This window comes from Rhyacophila brunnea, unplaced genomic scaffold (genome assembly GCF_057557595.1).
Source record: "Rhyacophila brunnea isolate RB1 unplaced genomic scaffold, BYU_Rbru_1.0 scaffold_12, whole genome shotgun sequence".
Lineage (NCBI taxonomy): Eukaryota > Metazoa > Arthropoda > Insecta > Trichoptera > Rhyacophilidae > Rhyacophila > Rhyacophila brunnea.
The window spans coordinates 36,040,860-36,063,800 of NW_028232774.1; the positions used below are offsets into that span (position 1 = coordinate 36,040,860).

General features: G+C 33.7%; 1 protein-coding gene across 4 annotated transcripts in view; it reads left to right on the forward strand.

The window, feature by feature from the left end:
- The window catches only part of LOC147078104 (uncharacterized), a 265,519-nt gene that overhangs the window by 7,579 nt on the left and 234,999 nt on the right, over positions 1–22,941 (forward strand). For 2 of the 4 annotated variants that reach the window (XM_085961205.1, XM_085961206.1), the window contains exon 2: positions 18,018–18,387. The exons of the other annotated variants lie outside the window; for them this stretch is intronic. In XM_085961205.1, coding sequence (XP_085817331.1) covers positions 18,320–18,387 — 68 coding nt within the window. In that variant the 5' untranslated portion in view covers positions 18,018–18,319. The remainder of the gene's footprint in view (positions 1–18,017; positions 18,388–22,941) is intronic. 4 annotated transcript variants of the gene reach the window in all.

Consider the following 22,941-nt stretch of genomic DNA (forward strand, 5'->3'; position numbering starts at 1 on the left):
GTAGATCCAGTAGATTGAACAAATTACCCCCCTATTGAATTCGTAGACCTAAATTAGAAATATCTCCCCCGTTAGTCTAGCCACGTGAAGTAGATACCTTCTTGAAAGGTTCTAATTACCTACCTGTTGAATTCGTAGACCTAAATTAGAAATATCTCCCCCTTTAGCTAGCCACGTGAAGGAGATACCTTCTTGAAAGGTTATAATTACCTACCTGTTGAATTATGTTAGTATTGCACCTAAATAAGTGAGCAATATTATTTGATGACACGCAGAATGACATTGCAAGAAAGTCAGCTGTTAATCTTATCAATTTACGAGACGCTGAGTCTTTTTTGATTAAATTCGACTTTTTATTATTATTATATCTAGCTATCTACTGATAGCTACTGATTGATCTCGGTTTTTCCCTTTGTTGACACATCATGTTAAAGGCAATATTGTAATCCTGTTTTTGATTTTAAATTATCGATAATACCTACTTCTCGTACGTTGTGGATGTTTCTCTTTACGTTGTGTGAACCAATCAAGACCAGCATTGCCAACTTAGCTTTTTGCTAGATCTACGTTTTTTAATACATAGTTTTTTTTACACAATATAAAATGTACTTAAATCCATGTCAATAATAAATACAATCGATGTAAAATACATTTTTTTGTATGATTATGACATTTTTGTGTAAGATACAAACACAATTAATTCTTAGTCGGCTCTCACATCCAAATTCATCTGCCGCACAGCCATAAATCAAACCTTCCAAGAACATCGATCCGGTGTTGCATATGAAGACCACGCAGATCTACCTAGCGACAGTAGCACGTAACCTTCGAAATGTATAGATATTTGGATGCGGCGATCGGCGAGCCGGTATAGAAATGACCAACTCGTAGGTGTTTGTATGCGTCCTGGAGTCTTCGACTGAACAACGATGATATCACATCAACGTATTCGACACGTTGCAGGCGGAAAATTTTAATGTGAGAGCCGGCTTATTGTGACATTTGATGACTGATTAATTATATTATTTTCTTACCGTCTCTGGCATTTTTTCTCAACGATAGTTGGCGACAGCGACTGCTTTATATTGGGTCATGTGATGTGGGTGATTTAGCACCACTAAAAAAATGGATACGACAATATTAGATACTTTTAATTTACTATTATTTTATAGAATGATTTTACCATGGTTGTAGTTATTTGTGGTCGGATAAAAATGTCGAGAGATAAATTGGTATCGATGACGTCCCTGGGGGTAAGCAGATCATGCGTTGATTAGGGGCTGTACCTAAGTTATAAAAAGCGGCAAATGAAGAAACGAATACGATCATTGGAAAGCAGTAGCAGGTTTCTATGAAACAGACGATGTGGTCGCTTCGTTATAAAGTACTTACCGAAAGATTAGTTTATAAAAACCATAATGGGGCCTCTAAAGTTGCCAGCACCCCAAAACAGTTTTGGTAAAAATACTCTAATCATGTCATTTTTTTTTTAAATATTTTTGTTGCATTTGTCTGTTTTTAAAAGTTGAATACATATAATAAAATATGTAGTACCTACTTACCTAGGTATGCACCTAACAATTTTTCAATTTGAAACTAAAAATAATTACTACGAGATAAAAAGAACTTTTTATATAAGTACCACGTTTTTAAATTTTCTGTTGAATCATATTATAAACTTGACAATGTATTAATAAAAACTTTTCATTGTACTTGATAGAAATACTGAATAAATATTATAGAATACAGAAATGTCATTTTGACATTTCATATTGATTTCCATAGTAACGCACGTATATGTTAATAATTTAGTTGCTAGGACCCACTTAGCAACCGATAATAGTGAGTAGTAAATATTACTTTTAACGATTTTTTTCCGAAACATACAAAACAGAATTAACTGAAAATTAATTCAATTCTGTTTAAAGATGGCCAAAAGTATTAAAAGAAAGCATTGTCGTCGTGTTCTAGTGTATTCTAAAAGTTTCAAATGTCTAGCTAGTCAGGAAGTTAGTTAAACATCTTGGATAATCAAGAAAAAAATTGTACTGCACAAGAAAAAGTCTGTACCGGACAACCAAGAATACGAGCTAATAAAAACGTGGTAATAAAGAGGAAGGCGTTTTGCCTAAAGGCGACACTTTGTCCAGAAACGTCACCAATTATTTGATACTTAGGTAGAATAGTCTGATTTCAGTGAATGATTCAAAGAAAAATCGCTTAACAGATTTATGTTCAGTTAATTTCAAGTTATAAAATTAGATAAATACGTAGTTAATATTACAACTTGGATTAAGTGAATATAAGCCTACAGTTTTTCCACCTGACTGATTTTTAATAAACGAGCAGTGGATTATTAAAGATAAAAAGCATTAGTTATCGACCTTCGGTCTCTTAAGAGTACGATTGGATATGAATTAGCTCCTGCTCAACATAACGTAATCGATATAGTCAAAACAAAACATTAGCATGTTTTTTAAACCCTAAGTAGGTATTTCAGTCTAATACTTATTTTTATTTTTTATCCTTACCTAAAATATCTACTCACCACCTTTTATCCTTCGTTTTTTTGCCGTTTTGTATAGGTCATGACTTCTTCCAGTAATTGGTTCCAACTAGGCTTGTCCAAGGAGGTTTTCCTCTCATAGTGGATTTCTAGTATGTACACCCAAATCCAAATAGTCTGTAAACGTTAACGATCTATATTGTATATGGTTGACCAGCTTTACATAAGTCTTCCAAATTCCTAAGTACCTACCAGAATTTTTGCCATTCGTGAATCGCCCAGACCTACAAACTTATCTAAAGAATGGATGGGGAGCCACTGTCAAAAACTCGCAACTGGACAGAATCTTACATTCGAATGACATTTTTGTTTTCAAAATAGCGTCCATGTGGCAGTTCGTAGTTCCATTTTTGACCGTTCTTTAGATAAGTTTGTAGGACTGTACAGGACACCAAGAGCGACATAAACTAGCTAAATAGAGTAATATTGGTTGAAAGGATTTTGTTAAGTTTACTTTGGAAAATATTTTATAATATATCTGCTATTTGTCGGAAATACGCATATTTTTAAATGGGCGATAATTTAATAACCATGTGACTGGTTTGAACTGTTTCGAGGCCCCATTAAAATGTTTCTCTGAGTAATCAATAGCGCCATCTGCGTAAAAGATAAGGGTCTTGAAAACGACTTACAACGAAGAAAAAGTCTTGCACTCAGGGAACACAGAATTAATGGGAATTGAAATACCTAACGAGTGTGGAGGCAACCGTTCTCGAGTGTGGAATAATATGGGGCAAACTTAAACACGTGTCACGAATACGACATTCTAAGCTTTTCCTTCGTTCTGACAATTGCTCTCGGTTTATGCACTGACGCTCATTCAATATAATATATATGTGCATTTTTGAAAGTTGCAACACACTATTACACGTCTACAATGTGTGTTTCATGTTCGTAGGACACTCACATGTTCAAAACCCTGCTTAAAAATGTAGTGTGTTAGGGTAAGGACACTCACACATTCAAAACCTCTAGTCTATTGGGGTGTAGCCTATCTGAATTATATTTATTAATCTGTTCTGTGCTTGCACTATTTATTTCCGCTAGTTAGAGCGATTCATTATTGAAAATCTAGACGAGAATGGTATTCAATTCGACTGCTCACACAAAAAAAAACATTAATAATCATTTAGCATTTTTATGTATTGCACATTCACGGGTTGGATGTTTACAATATGTATCTATAACATAGGCAGGTAGGTATCACATGCCAGCATCGGAACTATTTTTAATTCTTATCGTAGGTATTTGATTATTTTTTATCTAAGTATGTATATAAATTTTATTATTAATAAATTTTAAAATAAAACTAACTACTTGTGTATTAATAAGTGATTGTAGGACGTGAACAACTATAAAAATAATATTCGATTTCATAATTAGCAGATCGTGTTCGTATATAATCTTTCTATCGACAATATACCATGTTGGTTTAGGTAGAAAGTAAAAGTTGATATGTACTTATAAACTTTGTATTATAAGTTAGGTTAGGTTATAACTATACATTTTTCAAACCTTCGTCGCATGATGTACCTACTGTTTGACTTCTGTTTATTGACATAAACGTCATGGCGCTGTTTGCGATTTAATTATTACGCCAAGCGCTTTTTGCATGCTGTCGGTATTGCAGTGGTTTTAGTTCGAAAAACGGCCGCAGTGACGTGTACGTCTCGATATAAAAGTCTAAATCTACCTGCCTATATACACCAGGGTGTATTAACCCCAAAACCCAGGGTAGGTAAAATTTTCGCGACCCAATAAAAGATTAATAAAATAACACATAAGTAAGCACATAAAAGTAACAATGAAATAATTTTACATGTACAAGTACCTACCTATCAGTGGCAAAGGGTGGACGTAGGCTGTTAAAATCCGACATAAATAGTAACTAAGCTTTTTCAGAAACGTATTTGTTTTCATTAAACCAAGACTACAGTGTATAGATAGTGTTTGTTGGTTTTTAAAATTCAATTATTAAGCCCTGCCTAATCTAAGCTATAGTAATTAATAGTAATCGAAAAACATTCGTTTGTCAAATTATTTTTTGGTTAGGCAGGGCTTAACGAATTTTAAAAACTAACTAGCACCATCTGTAATATTATTCTTAAATCAACGAAAACAAAATAAGTATGATTGAAAAAGTCTTCACTACTTCACTATATTATCGAATATATACCGAAACTGTTATGGTTCGGCTTAGGCAGTGTTTATAATTGAATTTTCAAAACTAACCAGAACTATCTGCAAATTGTATTCTTAGTTCAATGCAAACAAATAAGTGTGACTGACAAAGCGTAATGTGCACTATTTATGTCGAATCTTAACAGTCTACTTCCACCCCTCGCCACTGCTATATATATCATCATTATCATCATCAGCCGGTGTCAATCCACTGCTGGATGAAGGCCTCCTCAAGCTTCTTCCAACTCTCTCGGTCCTGTGTCGTTCGCTGCCACGTATTTCCGCCGAACTTTACCAGTTCGTCAATCCAGCGGCTTTTAGGGCAACCCTGTGACCGTTTCGTGACCTTTGGGTACCACTGGATGATGGCGTTTGTCCAGCGGCCGTCCTTTCCGCCCATCTCCGTTTCAGCTGTTTGGCAACATCAATTACATCGCGTACTCCTGTCTGCTTCCTAACCCATTCGTTTCTCTTACGATTCTTTCGCGTGATGCCCAACATACACCTCTCCATGCCTCGCTGTGCGACTCTTAGCCTTTGGACATCTCTCATGTTGAGGGTCCACGTCTCGCAGCCATACGTGAGCACGGGTAGCACACATTGGTCGAACACCCTACGCTTAAGGCTACCTATATGTATACATCAGCGCATTTATTCTATACATGAAACTGCTTTCGACCGCTACGGCAGCTATCTAGGGTAGGTTTGTATCGAAGTATTAGCGCTTATTGTAACAATAAAAATCCCTTTAATCCAAATACAATGCCCTCTCTGAAAGTAAGAGAATTTCATTTAATATTTTGTTTAGAATGTAGGTATACAAATGAATTCATTAATTGTCTTTATGATCACTTCATTAATTGTATTTGCAACGTATTTATGACACTGTATCTGCATATTATTAAGTAATAAATACCTTGGGTAGTTATAATTATTTCTAAGTTTACTCGCCCAAACAGATAATTTTAATAATGCATGGTATAATAAAATAATTTGCCAAGAAAGATAAAAGGCGTTACCAAAAATGTTAGGTGTGTTCAGGCCAATTAATTAACTAAATTATAAATTCAAAACTGTGCTTATTGGACGAGTATGTAACTAGTTAAAAGGCGCTTATTAATTCTGAGTACGCCCCTTATTACGGCATCACGCTGTTAACACTATTAGGATGAAAACGACTATCGAACAGTTTTACAATTTATTTATTATATTTTTTAATCATTATGTAGTATGTAGACATCTTAAATGCCCACGATAGCTGAGCGAGTAACGTGTCGGCTTATAATATCGTGGTTCCTGGATTCGAAATCCTGGGACCGACAAATACACATATTGTTTTTCAATTTGTAGGTAATCGGAGTATGGGCCTAATAGGTTGAGCAAGTGGCTAATATCCATTTCTCGTAAAAACAAAAATCTTCTTAGGATCGGAGATGGTCTAAAAAAAGACATTTTTATAACTCACTTTCGTCCTAATATTAGGTAGGTATATTCTAAGGTTTTCTCTTCGTGATTTCAAGTTTATATTATAATGTTATAAGTATCCGGTTATAGGTATTCAATTTTACATAACATACCTACTCGTATCAGGTCTTCCATCAGTAGTGGTTTTAGGTCCATTAAATAATAATTTGCTGACAGATTTGAAGCCCCCCCCCCTTTGAATATTTTGCTTGTACGATACCAAAATTGTTATTAAGTGCTAGTGTTAAGACTGTTAAGTAGTGTAAATATAGCAATTACTGAGTGGCGTGCGGTGACTTTTTTCTTGTTTGTTTGTGTTTGAAAGATACAAATTTACATATTATTCTTTGCTTCATACTATCTAGTAGGTATCTACTTAAAATTTTGTAACTAATTATATCACTGCCAGCAGCGGAATGCTTTGATTTATTGCGGACTGGTAGCTCTGCGATATTCTAAACATATATGCATACAATACGATATTATATATTATAAAGTATCCACTTTAAATAATAACAATCAATCAAAAAATCACAATGTATGAATAAAATTTATAGAAACATTTGAAGCAATATTGTTTAGTTGTATGTATTTACCATAAAATGCATAGTGTTATTAATAAATTGTAATTTATCGATTATTTCTGGAGATGCTCGATATGTAGGTACAGCATGTAGGAACCGTACGTCACCGATAACCATGCCCCCCACATCCTAAAGCGGGCCCCTAGGCCAGGATCATTGTCGGCCCCCCTACCTATCGCTAGGCTCTACAGAAACCTTTCTCAAATGGTATTCCAGGTAAAATTAAGGTTATTCAGTGTATATTTAACGATTTTTTTGTATTTTTCAATAAATTCATTTGTGTTATGAAGTTTTTGAATATCGACACACAGTATTCAAAATCTGCATCACACAATCACATATTTTGAAATGGGAATATTCTTAAAGTAAAATAGCGCCGCAGGCGACTTTTTTACCATTAGAGCAAATTTGTGATGTGTGTTTATTTCACTTATAATGTAGACGCGCCAGAACCCGGGCCCCCAGGCTAGAGCCCTGTCAGCCCACCCCCTTGTGGGGACCATGCTGATAACAATAGTTATACCTCTTGCTATGTTTTTTTCACTTTAATCAATTTTTTCATGGTTTGGATGGTTTTTTAATTTGGCTAATTTTTTTAAGATATTCATGGAAAATCACCAATTGTTCCCAATTACTCAAAATTTCAGCTTGCTTTCAGATGTTATCGAAACACTTTAACAAATCAAAACTGTTGGTGTTAATATCCTTAGTAGGTACAGCGTGACCCAGATATCGGCGTCGATAAAATTAACAAAATGTCCGCAGTGTATAATTTGCGAGGAATTGAAACAAAGATGTCGCCTGCCCACCGGCCTATAACGAGATATATTCAAGCAGTCAATTGTTGTTTGCCGATTTTTTTCAAAATGTCCACGCGTGGGCGGCCATTTTGTTTCGCGTTACCTCAACGCGAAATGACGCGACTCGGTGGTCGGTTGGTAATACTTCACCAACAAAACCACGCAAAACTAGTGCTCGAAATGAACCGGAATGGACCGGAGCATACCTTCGGTTCGCGAAATTTTTAAGACAATACTCCGTCTTATGGAAAAAAAATCAAATTGTCATAACATCAACGCCTGTCAACCAAAGCGTTTACTATCCAAGTAGTAATAATTGTTGATTAAGATAAATATACATCAACGGAAGTTACTATCAGTTGTTTTAGTTAATATCAATTCAAATTATGAGAGTTTTGTATCATGTAGATATCATAAGATTTTGGTTTATCATCCTGGTTTTGCCTTCAACGTTTTTGAGGTTTATGGATATATTGTATGTAATTACAAAACTAACTAATTAATCGATTGTAGGTAATTAAGACATTTATAAGTAGCAAATATCAAGAAAAAAGAGAATTAAGTACTTATACAATTTTCGAGAGTTGGTACCTGTATCTCGTATAGATGAGTATTTTTCGTCTACTGTGCTGATAAAATTTCCCTGTATTTCAGAGGTTTAAAGATTGTTATTTCATTTTTCAAAAGAATCGAGCACAAATCGAAAAATTGTCAAGCGTTCCGGTTCGTAAAATGTTCTATTTCGAGCGCTGAAAATAAAACAGTAATGGCGTAAATTTGAAATATATACAATAATATAAAATTCAATTTTCAAAAAGGTAAACTACACGATGTTAAGTGTATGTAGGTATGTGACATTATATCGGGCAATTGTGGAAATAATATGACAACGATGTGAAAACATGGACGCTTATTTGAAATATGCGCCTTTATTTCAATGTAGGGACATTCACCACTATTTATATATTCACGAAATTATGATATTAAATTTGTACAAGCAGATCTTTGAGTTTGCCCTTTTATTCTTCAAACCGTCAGAATCATTGTAAAATTGTAATTATTATTTTAACGGAGTCAGGACTAGTTTGAGGTTTATCCAGTGAATACAGAATTAATGGAAACTTTCTTACTTTAGCGTTGTGATATAATAAGCTTCAGATCTCGAGTATGGAGAAATTTCGGTGTTAGAGAATATGTTATTTTCAATAAGTTCGTGTGTATCATTCTATAACAATAATATGCATTAAAGTTTGTCACGTAAACAAAACGCGCATCCAGTATTTAAAGACGGTCGGCTCGCTTTGTGTTCTTTAAGCTGAGTCATAATTATTAACATAATAAAAATAGCCAACTGATCTTCCACCTCGGTCCAGGGCAACTGAATTTCACATTTATATCATATTAATCTGTTCTGTGAATTTATCCCATGCTGGATTCTGGATGTACTCGTTTCATATGTTTTGTAGAGAAACGTCTTTGAAAAAAGAATCACAGTAAAATATCCAAGGCAATGTTATCATTCATTACTTACCGTTTTCTTCAGCAGAGATGAGACAGAAGAGGAATGAAGTTTGCTACGCGTTGCGATTCGAGTCCATTTGTGACTAACAGGGTTTTTATAGAGAATTGTTTTATTTGGCAGCCAGACAAACCATCAGAACTTTTCTTTTCGTCTCTGTCGATATCGCCCACGACAATGTTGCGGACCGCGTTCAGTTTTTATTGCTGGCAATAACGGTATGCTACCACCATTATCAAAATATTAGTGATCGTAGACGTAGATCTTCTGAAATATATATTTTTTAAACGATTGTAAAACATTTTTGTATCGCTTCGCATTTTCATAACATAATAATAATAGCGCTTGTACACGTGCATGTTTGTACTGGAAGCAATAGTGCGTATTTGTTGTGACAATAACTGTTTAAACGCAAAAGTGCTGATTGTCTCTCCAATCTCATTCTTCAAGAGTAAGCAAGACGCGATGTTGTCATTTTATGATACTTTTTGACAGGTAGGTAGTAAAAATCAGTTAACCTCAAAACGAGTATAGTTCGTTTTTTTGCCGGCAGGTTCACCACTATCATCGTAATAGATTTTTGAGTTTCCACCGTGTGTACTTCTTCCTTCTTTTCTCGACGTTTCGGGCTCATTGCAGAGGCCAATATCAAGAGATGATTAGCTAATCGGATTTCTTTTGGCATTCTTATAGCGGCGTTTGCATTCATACACCTTACACTACACTTCATCAGAAAAATGTCGGGCGCAGATCGAAAAAATCCCTACTGTCGTGTAAAAATTCAGAAGCTTCGGGGGTATTAATTCTTAAATCGTGTAAAGATGACTAAAACGTTACCCATTTACTTGAAAAAGAAAACATGTCAATGAATATTTTATTATTGTTACTAATAGAACAATAAACAGGACATTAAATGGACGCATGTTGGATTTATATGACAGATCATATTTCGTTCGGCACGCGTCATTTGCACAATCCGCGCATCACCTAGCCACGGTCTTTTTAGACCATGTCTCAACTGAGGTATAGCCTTAATGTAACTTATATAAAAACATTAATATTAGATACATACAAAAATTAAATACATAAGTTCACTACCTATTATTTTACCCTTGGGTTGAAACTTGGGTTGAAAAATTTAATATTTTTTAGAAACATTTCCGTAGTTAATTTTAAACCGGTGAATATGGTTTTTGTTATTTTAATGCCTTGGTGCCCGACTTAATTTAATCCGATGACCTCTTGAATAAATTTATAAATTAATTAAATTTTCTTCGTAATAAAGAAACACATTGCATACGCACACATATAATATTAATATAAATAATAAACACACACTCACAATATGAACGCCACAGTTTTGCTTTTAAGTATGTTAATGCATATATGTACACACTTCGGTATGTAGGTGGTAGGTAATTATTGTTTATAATCAAATATTGCAGAACAAGTCAATATTATATTAAATTTACGATAAGACAATCTATATGTAGGTATAAGTTAATTTATTAATAAAAACAATTCTTGCAATTTGCATTTGCAACAATTGAAAATGTCCCTCTGAGGCGGACGAAACCGGTCATAATTTATTGATTAAAAGTGGAATAACTACTACAAAAAAATGTTTTATTAAATTAAACAACAGAAACAATTCCTACTAGCGGTGTTGCTAACATAGCGTTTTTTCGTCATGTGTTACACATGACATGACTTGAAATATGCATACAGTTTGCAAAATACACAATCTGGCGAAAGGCGTTAAATCGTACGTTAATTATTAAAATTTCAAAAAGCTTAAAACAATCATTTCACACTATATTTGCTTGAAAATCACCGTTATACCGTTTTGTACCTTATACTAATTACATGGCCCCCACATCTTGAAGCGGGCCCCCATCTTTGTCGGACCCCCGTACCTATCGCTAAGGTTAAAGTCACTGTGACAATCTACAATTGTGTAATAAAATTAGTGCTCAAGGTAAAATTTAGGGTATTTTATAGCGATTTTTTTGTATTTTTAGGTACCTAATACACCCACTTGAATTGCGGAGTTGTCGAATATCGATAAACAAACAATCGAAAATTCGCACAAGTACGTTCTTTGAAATCTTAGTATACTTACAGTGAAATAGCGCCGCAGGCGACATTTTTTACTATTAGTACAATTTTGTGATGTGTGTTTATCTCACTTGGCTGGTCGATCCGCCACGCCGGGCCCCCGTTCAGCCCAGGCCCCCAGGCTAGAGCCATGTCAGCCCCCCCCCCCTTGTGGTGGCCATGACTAATTATCATATTAATGAAATATAGGTAAGTATATTTTTTTACCATACGATATTAAAATTTCGTATAAAATCAGCAGCGATTGTATTTTAACGGAAATGACGCCAAATAGTTCAAACCAATAATTAGATTATTAAAATACACCGAAATCAAAAAAAGATGCGTATTTCTCACAAATTACATTGCAGGTAAACCGCTGTACGTATATAGGTACATATCGTCGCTGTTTTCTACAAACACGTAACTCAAACTTGTTTGATGTAATGAATTCAGAATTTGAATATACACATATTCCACTAGCACGTATCTCAAAACATACTTTATAACATAATAGATTTAAGCAATAACAAAAAACTCGTATCACAATAAAAGACTTTTATATATATTATAAACTCGTATCTTGAGTTACGTGTTTGTAAGTATACATAATACCGAAATCCGACAGATGATTGTACTGAAGCTCTTTCTCGTAAGTACAATAAGATACATGTTTGCTGCAATAATAACAGAGCAGTTGCAACGCATTCTCGTATCTTCGACAATATGACTGATCGGTCGAAAGTAGAGTGCGCTAAATTGAAAAACATAACATATTTTTCATGAAAATACTAAATACTAAATACTTCATAGGAGAAAATTTATTTCTAAATTACAAACTGAGAGAATAAAGTTGTTATTTGCCTCTCCTGAAAAGTTGTGTTTGTAGAAAATTACCGATATTATTTTTGTTCATTGGTAACACTGGATACGGATTTTAAATAAACATTTTAATTAGGGCGTTGATTGGATCGCCATTAATAACAATTACACTTAGCATTTGCGTCCGGTGTAGAGGTTATAATAATATATTATAAAATCCACTCTGGAGGCCGATAAGTTCTGCATATGTGCGAAAATGTTCATATTAGTAAGATTATATTAGAAAGAGTTAAAATATTGTATGTATGTTGTACTTGAAGTTATATTTCATTAATAATTGTATCATATAAAGATATATCGTCACCTCTATTTAGCAGTCTTGATCCATATGTTCTGTTTATGAAGGAATGGGACAACTGGACGCCAGGACAATTAGACGCCACACTGTCGTAGACACGTATACAGAACGTAGACGAGGAATTTTAATTAGTTTCTATATATTACTTAATAGTTTTAATTTATTTTACTCTTAAAATAATGTTTTTTTTATTGCGGATTGAGAATTACTATGCCTAAAGCTTTATATAAGATAAAAAACTCTTTTTTCGTTGGAACTTAAACATATGCACGATTAAATCATTATTTACGTGTGCATATTTTAAATTCTCACCAACTATTAAATCATAATATAATAATTTATATATAAATAATATTATTAAATATTTTTTAAAAGTACACGTTTATTTAATTTCGAACTGCGTGGCGTCCAGTTGTCCCGGCGCCAAGTTGTCCTAGACCCGTCTGGAATGGATATTGTAAAATAAATAATTCTTTCTATAAAAAATAATGTATTTAGAAGGAAAAATGTGTCTGCTATGAAACGACAAATATTCAGTCGTACATATAGTAAAGGTCATAGCTGTCACGATTTTTAATTCGATATAAAGGTAAGCCACTCACTTCATGGTGCTCGAGCACGCTGTGAGTCTGTACGAAGAAAAAAAATAACCTCTATAATAAAAACTAGGTACTTATCGATGCCGCATAATTTTGGCGTAGGATGGTTTACCGTTTGTACATTTGCAAAGTTTATTGTAATTGCTCGAATCGTTCGTGTCAAATTTAATCGAAAAAATGTCTTGATTTATTTTTTATTGTTAGTTAGAAAAATCATAGTTTGTGAAGATTTACCCTGCACCTATACGGGATTGGATTTACTATATGGATAAATGTACAACATTTGCTAATATAATTTCGATGATCACGGGCTCGAATTCCAGGTCTGGCAAATAATATGTAAATAATATTGTAATAATAAAGCAATGGCGATGAGTGACTTTTGGAAAGAGGTAGGCTGTGGACATCTGAGAAAAAGAGCACACGTGTCAGGTATCCTTACGAGAAAATACATTACATGAATAAGTACACACTAATAAATGACAACGACACACTGATTCAATATAACTTCAAAAACCCACTGACGACATAAAATAGAGCGATGAGTTTAAATTACGTATTTTTCAAAACATTTATACACATAAAAAGTCATTAGATAAAATTTATTTTTATTTTTAAAAACAATCTATATTATTTATTAATATTCGATCAAACGCCATAGAACTTATTAATTATTTTGGACAAAGTGCAGTCATGACAACAATATTATGCGCGAAGGTTTTAGGCTCTGCGATAGGAGCCTACCATATTGCATACAATTCGATATACTGGCTGAGGTTAAGTGACGTAAAGTCCATACAAAAAAAAATCACAATTCCTTAACATATAATCCGACCCTTATTTACTTCAAGACAGATGGTGCGCTATGGTATATTTTTTAAATCTTTGCAGATTGTTTTGTAATCTGTGTAATACATTCTTACAAAGGTATACGACATCTCTCGTTGGCAAATTAAATTATTTTTATAGAATATGAAATAATCAAGTGATTATATAACTATGTCAATAAGCAATTTCAAAAAAAAATCTTAAGAAGGTAGTCTTTAGATAATCGCCTACTAGGCCTAGTATGGAGTCTTTGCCACTGTATAAACAATTGTATTCCAACCTAACATAGACAAAATAATTGTTTATCTTTTTTGAATCTGACTCGAAATCAACACACTCCTAACTTGGAAATTACAACAAAGTTGCATTCACTACCTCGCGCAGACATTACGTATTCCATAGTCAACGTCAAAAAAATCAACTGCCAAAAATTCAAGCCCGATAAAATAAATGTCATTATACCTACACGAGGCGAAGAAACAATGATTTTGTATTGGAGTTTAAGAAAAATAAGAAATAGTTATAACTATTGGTGACATTCAAGGGTCGGGTAGTAATGTGTTTGTTTATGAAGTCGTGGTTCTCTTGTTTGAATCCCGGGTCTGGAAAATTCACTCGTTGTTTTTTAGATGTATGTTTGAACCCAGAGTATCGACATAATAGGTTGAGCAAGTGGCTAACATCCATTTCTCATAAAAACAAAAATATGTTGACAACAACCTCCACTCTATAGAGGAGGTCCATATGATTTTTTTTAGGATCGAACATGGTATTATAATTATTATATAATATATACGTAGACATACGGATTGGATTGATTAAGAGTGTTTCCTTTAGACTTTAGAGTTTAGAATTTTGAATAATATGTATGGCAAACTTATTTAGCTACGTAGGTAGGTACGTTAGTGGTTTTATCCATTCCTGAATAATGCAGTAACAGTATTATTCTAATCTTCTTCTTCCTGGCTTTCTCCAGCATTTGCCTCCATATATCTTGTATGTGGTACAAGTCCCAGCTATTTATGACGGCCAAATTTGATGGTGGGTACTTCGTCTTGGCTATCATACAAAACTTATAATTCGTTGTTGTATCCTCGTATGTAATGTTTCCGGAGATACCACGCAGCACAGTCCGCTCAAACTAGCCCAGCATACGTTTTTGACCATGACCAGGGAACTCTGAAATAATGGGAACTGAAATACCTAACGGGTAAGTTGAATACTGAAAACTTAGGTACTGCTCTCGGTTTATGCATTTACGCTCATTTAATATTGGTGTATTTGTATTACACACAATATTGCACATGCATAATGCGTGTTTCATTTTCGTAGGACATTCACACATTCAAAACCATGCATCAACATGTGGTGTATTGAACATTGCCTATCGGTATTCTATTTATTATCTGTTATGTGGCCATGACCTATGTCCCATACCTACATGACAACTGATTGTATGCTTACATTTATTTGTACGTATATGTGTCTAAGTGAGAAAACCTTCAGGAGACGGTATGGCGAGGTGCTGAATTTGCGAGGGGTCGCTCAAAACTGCCCATGTTAGTATCAAAGTAGTGAAATGTTTTCCTGCCGATATGTCTAAAGGTAGAGTGGTGACATATTTTTTTATATTTTTCTCTGGAATAATAGGATCGATAAGACAATAAATTATAAAGAAAATAGAGAAAATGCAGTATTAAGTACGTCGGTCCGACCCGCCGCTTTATGTAGATTCTACAGTATTACAACTAGAGCGTTGGAGTGGACCCTTTTTTGAGTTGCTCCGCTCCAGCTCCGTTTCGGGTAAAAAGTTTTAATAAGTATCTATTATATGTAAACAAAAACCCGACATCAAATCGTCTCTCATTATTTTCTTCTTCTGTCAAAAAAGTTAGGTTATTTATCACTCGGTAGTGTTGCTATATTTCAAATAATTCCAGTGTCAAAATATACAATTTTCATTGGATTTTAGGACGAAAATTTAATAATAAAAAAAAGTGCTCCTGCTCCGGGTAAAATCCCATTGCTCCAGTGATCCGTGCTCCTGCTCCGAGCTCCGCTCCAACGCTCTGATTGCAGCACAATTTAGTTTAGCTGAGTGGTCGCTGCGCTCGGAAAATTGACGCGCGCGCATTGTGTTTAACATTATCACGAAGGTGTAGTATTATAAAAGTAATTTTATTAGTACCTATCTAGGCAGTAAGCTGGTCAGGTTAGTTATGATATTTATGATCAGAAGAAAATAAACACCGAGCGTTCATTTTGAAAAAAAATGTTGATAAACATCCTTGACTCGTTAGAGAAGCATTTAAAAAAATAATATTATGCTGCGTCACTCTTCACAGAAATAAATCATTTGAGTCACGACGTTTTAAATAAATAAATAAATAATATTATTCCGATTTATTTCGTTTATTTGTCAAAATTAGTTAGATATTATTTTTTGTCGGTACAATTGATACGGCAATTGGTTAAAAAGATTTTTAAATAATAATGATACCTGATTGCTTGAAACGCACCAATCAGACAAGCAAGGACGATGTATTTTGCAACGTTTTTATTAGCTCGTATTCTTGTTTGTCCGGTGGTTGTTTATCCAGTACAAATCTTGCAATCGATTTTTAACTATCTTCCCGACTAGCTAGATATTTGAAACTTTTAGAATATATCAGAACACGATGCCAATGCATTCTTTTAATATTTTTGGCCATCTTTAAGTAGAATTTAATTCATTTTCAGTCAAATCTGTTTTGTATGGAAAGTTTTTTCAGAAAAATCCGTTAAAAGTAAAAGACTATTATTGGTTGCTAAGAGAGTGGTCCTAGCAACTAAATTATTAATATATACGTATATATAGATATACTATGGAAATCAAAATGAAATGTCAAAATGACATTTCAGTATTCTATATTTGTTTGTTTTTTATTTACTTCATATCAAGTACAAGTTTGAGCATATTGAGCATAATAATTCAACAAAAAATTTAAAAACGTTGTATATAAAAAGTTCTTTTTGTCTTGTAATTATTTTTTATTTATGTTATGTTATATATTTTATTTATTTATTTATTATTTACGCCCACGGTGGTCGCGCGGCTTAAGCAGTGGACTATCATGACGTGGGTACCAGAATCGAATTCGAATCCTGGGTCTGGCAAGTACACATGTGTCGCTAGATTTCAAAATCAGCCAAGTCCATAATAGACCAATAAGATGAAAACAGCTTTTTGTTTTTCTAAATACACAGTCACAAGGGTGAAAGTTTATATTATTTCGAGTATAGAATATTTAATTTTATATTTTTTATTAAATTATTAAATATTATTTAATATTTAAATTAATAAATTACACATTTTGATAATGCAGAAATGTTAGAAAGCAGTAGTTCTTCAGCAATTCACAAAAAAGTCAAAAATACCTAAAGGTGGACTTGGCTGATTTTGAAATGTAGCGACACACATATTGTTTTTCAAGTTGTGTGTGAGTCAGGGTATGGACCTAGGTTGAGCAAATGACTGACATCCATTTATCGTAAAAACAAAATCTGTTAATACAAACTTCTACTCTGTGGAGGCCCATATGATCCTATTAGGATCGGACATGGTCGGAAAAAAAAATATTTTTAATAATAAGACTTGAAGAATTTCCAATAAAGACCTGGAATAAGTATATCAGTAGAGATATTCGTTGCTAACACGGTAACACATTTCCGATATTTTTATTGCTACAAAATAACACGGATAGCAAGCATTTGGGGCAATTCTGTATGCGAAGGGTGGAGGTAGGCTGTTAAAATCAGACATAAATAGTGCACACTAAACTTTGTCAATCAAACGTAGGTATATATTGTTTTCATTGAACTAAGACTACAATGTGTAGATTGTTAATTAATGTTTGTTAATTTTTCATTTCATTATTTCATAATTCCAAATCCTTCGAAGCTACATATAAAATCGTCAGTACAAATGAACGATATACAATTTTTATATTTTTCTTTGAATTTTGTATACGATATAAGTAACTAACTGTTTGGTATTTGATTATTTTCTGCCATTATTTAGCGTGGCCTGTCGTGTTAATTAGGTTATTTTTTTCACATAATATTGTTTTAGACATGATTTAGTTTAGCACGTGAATGCAGGCATTTCTGCTAGTGGCAATTACATAAATTTAACAAACATTTTTTGTTCTTTCTTGCAGGTATCGGGGAGAAATTGAATGAGATGGAAATCGACCAATAAAATATATAAATACCTGACAATAATAACATATAAATATATTAACAAGACGTGCTTTTAAATATAAATATTTTTTATAAATTTTGTGATTGGAAATTTATGACTTATACGTGATCATCTGTGAAGATATTGATAATATTAAAATCTTGTGAAAATATTTTGAATACTTTGTGTTGAACATAATATCCATGCTATAATTGTGGTAAATTGGTGATGTAGTGACCCCATCACCATCAAGTGTTTCCAATCAAAGGCCAATGAGAAATGGCTTCAGACAACGATGACAATAATTGCAACGAAGACATTATAACGAACCCCTTTGTCGAGTATAGGTGAGTCAGTTTTTTATTTATTTTTATTAATTGCACAATTTATTATTAATTGGGTCTCCTTATCTCTTTATCTTAGTTTAGTGTATTGCTATACTAATTAATATATAAGTAGTTTACAAATTTTCCGAATGAAACAATTAAATACGTGTGCATGCGTTCTTATGCAGTTAAAAATACTCAAGTGTTTTTTTTTCTTCTGTCATCTTGAAATACGTAGGTCAACTGTCAACGGTCACAGTCCTTAAGGCTATAACTCAGTTGAGGCATGGTCTAAAACAGCGATACTCAACCTGCGGCCCTTTGAGCTTTTATGTGCGGCCCGAAACACATTTATTATCAGGAATTTCGTATATCTTGAGATTCGTTTCGACTTTGAAGCACAGATAGTGACACCCGAAGAGGATTGTCATTATGGTCCACATCAGATCTGACATAAGAGTGCACACGATTAATTAAAAAACACGCATAATTTTTAAAATCTCAAATTTTTTTTGTGAAAATGGGGGGTTTCATGATTTTTTTCGTCACACCAGTAGTGATGCGGCCCGCGTTACTTTACGAATATATGTATTTGGCCAGAAGAAAAAAAAGGTTGAGAATCATTGATTTAGACCATGGGTGGCCAACCCGCGGCCCGCTGGGTGTCAATTTGTGGCCCGCGGAGCAGTGAGAAAATAAAAATATTATTAAATGCTGCCGCTAGATGTGCTAATTTCGCAAATTGAAATTCGATATTGGCTCAAGGTTTTAAAAGCACGGTGTGGTTTATGCTGCATTTGCAATGCCATTCTTCGTAGACGTGAATTTATTACCGGGAAATTTACAAATGGAACATTGTGAAATATGTTGCGATGAAGAGTTAAAGGAGAAATTCCATTAGGTTGGTTTGGAAGAGTTTTACAAAACATATTTGGACAAGGAGAAATATCCTGCATTTTACAAACATGCTCTAATAATGACTTCGCTATTTGGAAACACTTACACGTGTGAACAGCTTTTTGTCGGATGAAGCATATCAAATGCCGAGTGAGAACACGAATCACTAATGTGCATTTGGAAAACTGTTTGCGTGTAGGAACAACCTCACCCGATATCGATATTGATGCACTTAGTTTTGCCACACAAAATCAAACATATCACTAAAATTTATTATTTTTATATTACCTATTTTGTTTAATTTTTATTAATATATAATATATATTTCTTTTTTGTTTTGTATAATAAAAAAAATCGGTTGTGCGGCCCGGTAGGAAATCTCATTTTTAGAATCTGGCCCGGCTGCTGAAAAGGTTGGCCACCCATGGTCTAAAAAGATCGTGGCTTGGCGATGCGCGGGTGCAAATGACGAATGCCGAACGAAATATAATTTGTCATATAAATCCAACATGCGTCCATTAAATGTTCTGTTTATTGTTCTATTAGTAACCATAATAATTGTTTTCTTTTTCAAGTAAATGTGTAACGTTTTTAGTCATCTTTACACGATTTAAGAATTAATACCCCCGTCGCCATCATGAAACAAATTGACGTATTCACATATCGACATTCGCTCTCCGAATGCCAGCGAGTCCAAAATTTCGTCGCGCCTATAGTTGAAAATTATTTGCCGTTTCACTGATGTATCGTCTTAATCATATTATTTTTATAATTCAATGAAGCCTGGGTCTATAAACAAAATATATAGAAACTGTGTTATTATCTTGTTTATAACCATTGCTCGAAATGGAAGATTTTACGAACCGGAGCGCTTGATAATTTTCCGAAAATATTTACATAAGTATTTATGTAATAATTGTACTTGCATTATATACAAATATAACTGCCAAGCTCAAACGGTTAAATGGGGTATGTAACTGTCTTTAAACTTGTGGCATGCAAGATAAGAGCATAATGTTGTTGGTGTTACAGACGAAAATTAAAGTTTTCTTCTCGTTATAAATATATTTTTTACTTTGATATCGTATCATTTTTTAAATACCGATATAAAGTAAATTAATATTATTAGGTAATTCACGAACAGGAATGCAATATTTTATTTTTCCACGAGACGGAACGATAATCTCAGGAATTTCACAAACAGGAGCTGCTATCCGGTGCATTCCAGTCCATTTCGAGCGCTGTTTATAACTTTACATTTTCTACAAAAATAAACCTGAAATGCCCATGGGTCTTCTGCGCAGTGGGATATAGTACCTAAGTAAATAATTAAATTATACCTGCATATTATATATTGAGATAATTCCTGAAAATAACTGGCAACATTTTGTAAAACATGAAGACGGTTTATTGAAAGGTTTCAGTAGTCATTTTGGCGATTTGGACGACTTAATTAATTAAATTGTGGAAAAAATACTTTTACGCGTGCAAAACATTTTCCTTAGCAGTGGTGAAAAATGATGGTATTAGGTGCCAACTGAGGGGGGCATTAGGCAATCTTTTCTGTTATTTTATATGAGGCACATTCGCAAATTATAGATCTCTACCTGTACAGCCAGTTTTTAATAATTAAGAATTTACTTAGATATTTTTTTATACATCCTTTGATGGGCTTTATCAAACGCGTATCAATGGCGTACAACCATGTATTTTTTAATGTAAATATTCCTTGAGAAAAATAGCCCCGCAGGCGGCTATATTTACTATTCGAGCAAATTTGTGGTTTGTGTTTTTCTCACTTAACTGGTCATCCCGCCACATTGCCCTCCCCCCAGCCCTAAGCCTGGGTACTCAGGTTAGAGCCCTGTCAACCCCCTTGTGGGGGCCATGGTTATAATGACAGATAAGTAAATGTGTAAATACCTTAGACTATAGATACATATAGACGCCACCCATTGCATTGCTAAATGAAGATGCATGCCGTGCGTTTGGTTTGTGGACGAGCGAACGCATTCGTATACAAATGTTTGCAACCATATACCATTTCGCTAGTGCTCGCCCAAAGTGCTCGCACTAGACGTTCAGAATTAAAATATATTTTTCTATTTCTTTACGTTATATACCTAGTATTTTTATGCGGTCAAAATGCAACCATTAGGTAAAAATATCCATAAATTAAGTTATTTTAAAGAAACACGGTCACTTGATATTAAAATATATAATAATATACAAATAAATTATCACGAACATGTATCAACTTACCTATGAAACGTAATACAATCTTTCTTGCTTATCAGTACGGCTACCACATTTTAATACAGCACACAAAACCATCTGTTCTACTTAATTAACTAAAAATATTTACCACTGACTTTATGTTTAACACAAAAAATATCAATTTTAGCAATACGCGCTCGCAGGTTATCAACGCTTAGTTAAGCAAAAACTAAGATTTGGCGGCTACGCCGACATCAAAATCTTCTACACATCTGTAAACCTTTTATCTTACTCTAGCGCGTGTCGCAGAGATTATAAGGGTGCCGAATACTTTCTCACTCGCACTCGTTTTTGTTCAGGCCTTGGGTTAGAGCCCTGTCAACCCCCCTTGTTATAATGACAGAAAAGTAAATGTGTAAATATCTTTTTCTCTAAAACTATAAATTGTTTTATGATATTGTAAAAATGACTTCAGCTGGTATTTATTTACTACAGTAAGATTTTCTTATCAGTGGTGGAACTAATATTTAAATAAAAGTAGTTTTACTTCCCGCGTTACTCTGGCGGGATGCCTCGTTAACTGATAACGAAAATATTATCATTATCGTAGCATAAAAGTGCATCATTTTTTTGCAATTTACTGTTTGGTGCTGATAACAGATTTACTATTACATATCAAAATACGTAAAGTACTAATATTATAAAAAGTAGTAAATAAACGATCGACTTTTTTAGTAAAGTTTATTAAACGTATAACCATCGAATAAATATTTAAATGATTAGAGCAGTGCATGTGTATGCCAATCAATCTCATCTCGGAATTTCGTGTGAATTCGAAAAAAGCTGCAACTCAAATTTTGGATACCTAATGACATCTTGCACGTGGCGTATTCGTATAATAATGAATTATTTTTAATATTTACATTTATTATGTTTGTTATATAACATGTTATAACTATAACTTTTTTCTCTATATAGATTAATGCATTTAGAATCACTTGGTATATTTAACTCAAAAATGACAAAATTGCAAAATGTGAGTTAACTCATATAAACTAAGGGCGTCGGAACAATTCTTAATCATAACATTATTAGGTATTAAATTTCTTTCGTTACAGTTTGGTAAGGTCACCAAACTGTAAGGCAGCAATTGCCAAACTAGGAGGCGCGGAGTGTTGCAGAGGGAGGCGCGAAAAGTTCAACACAATTAATGTAGCCACAGGTTTGCAGTTTGCCAATGTATAGTTTATAAAACGGCCGCTAGTTATAAACATTAACTCCATAAAAAACAGTCATATATAAGGTTGTTTGCAAACCTGTCTGAAAATATAGAAACTAATTTTATAATACCTCACTTCTATACTATTGTGAAGCGCGCTGGCTATCTCGTGAGAAAATGAAATAAAAGGGTCAAATAAATCATAATGTTGAAATTTGAGGCAAATTTGTTTAGGAACGATA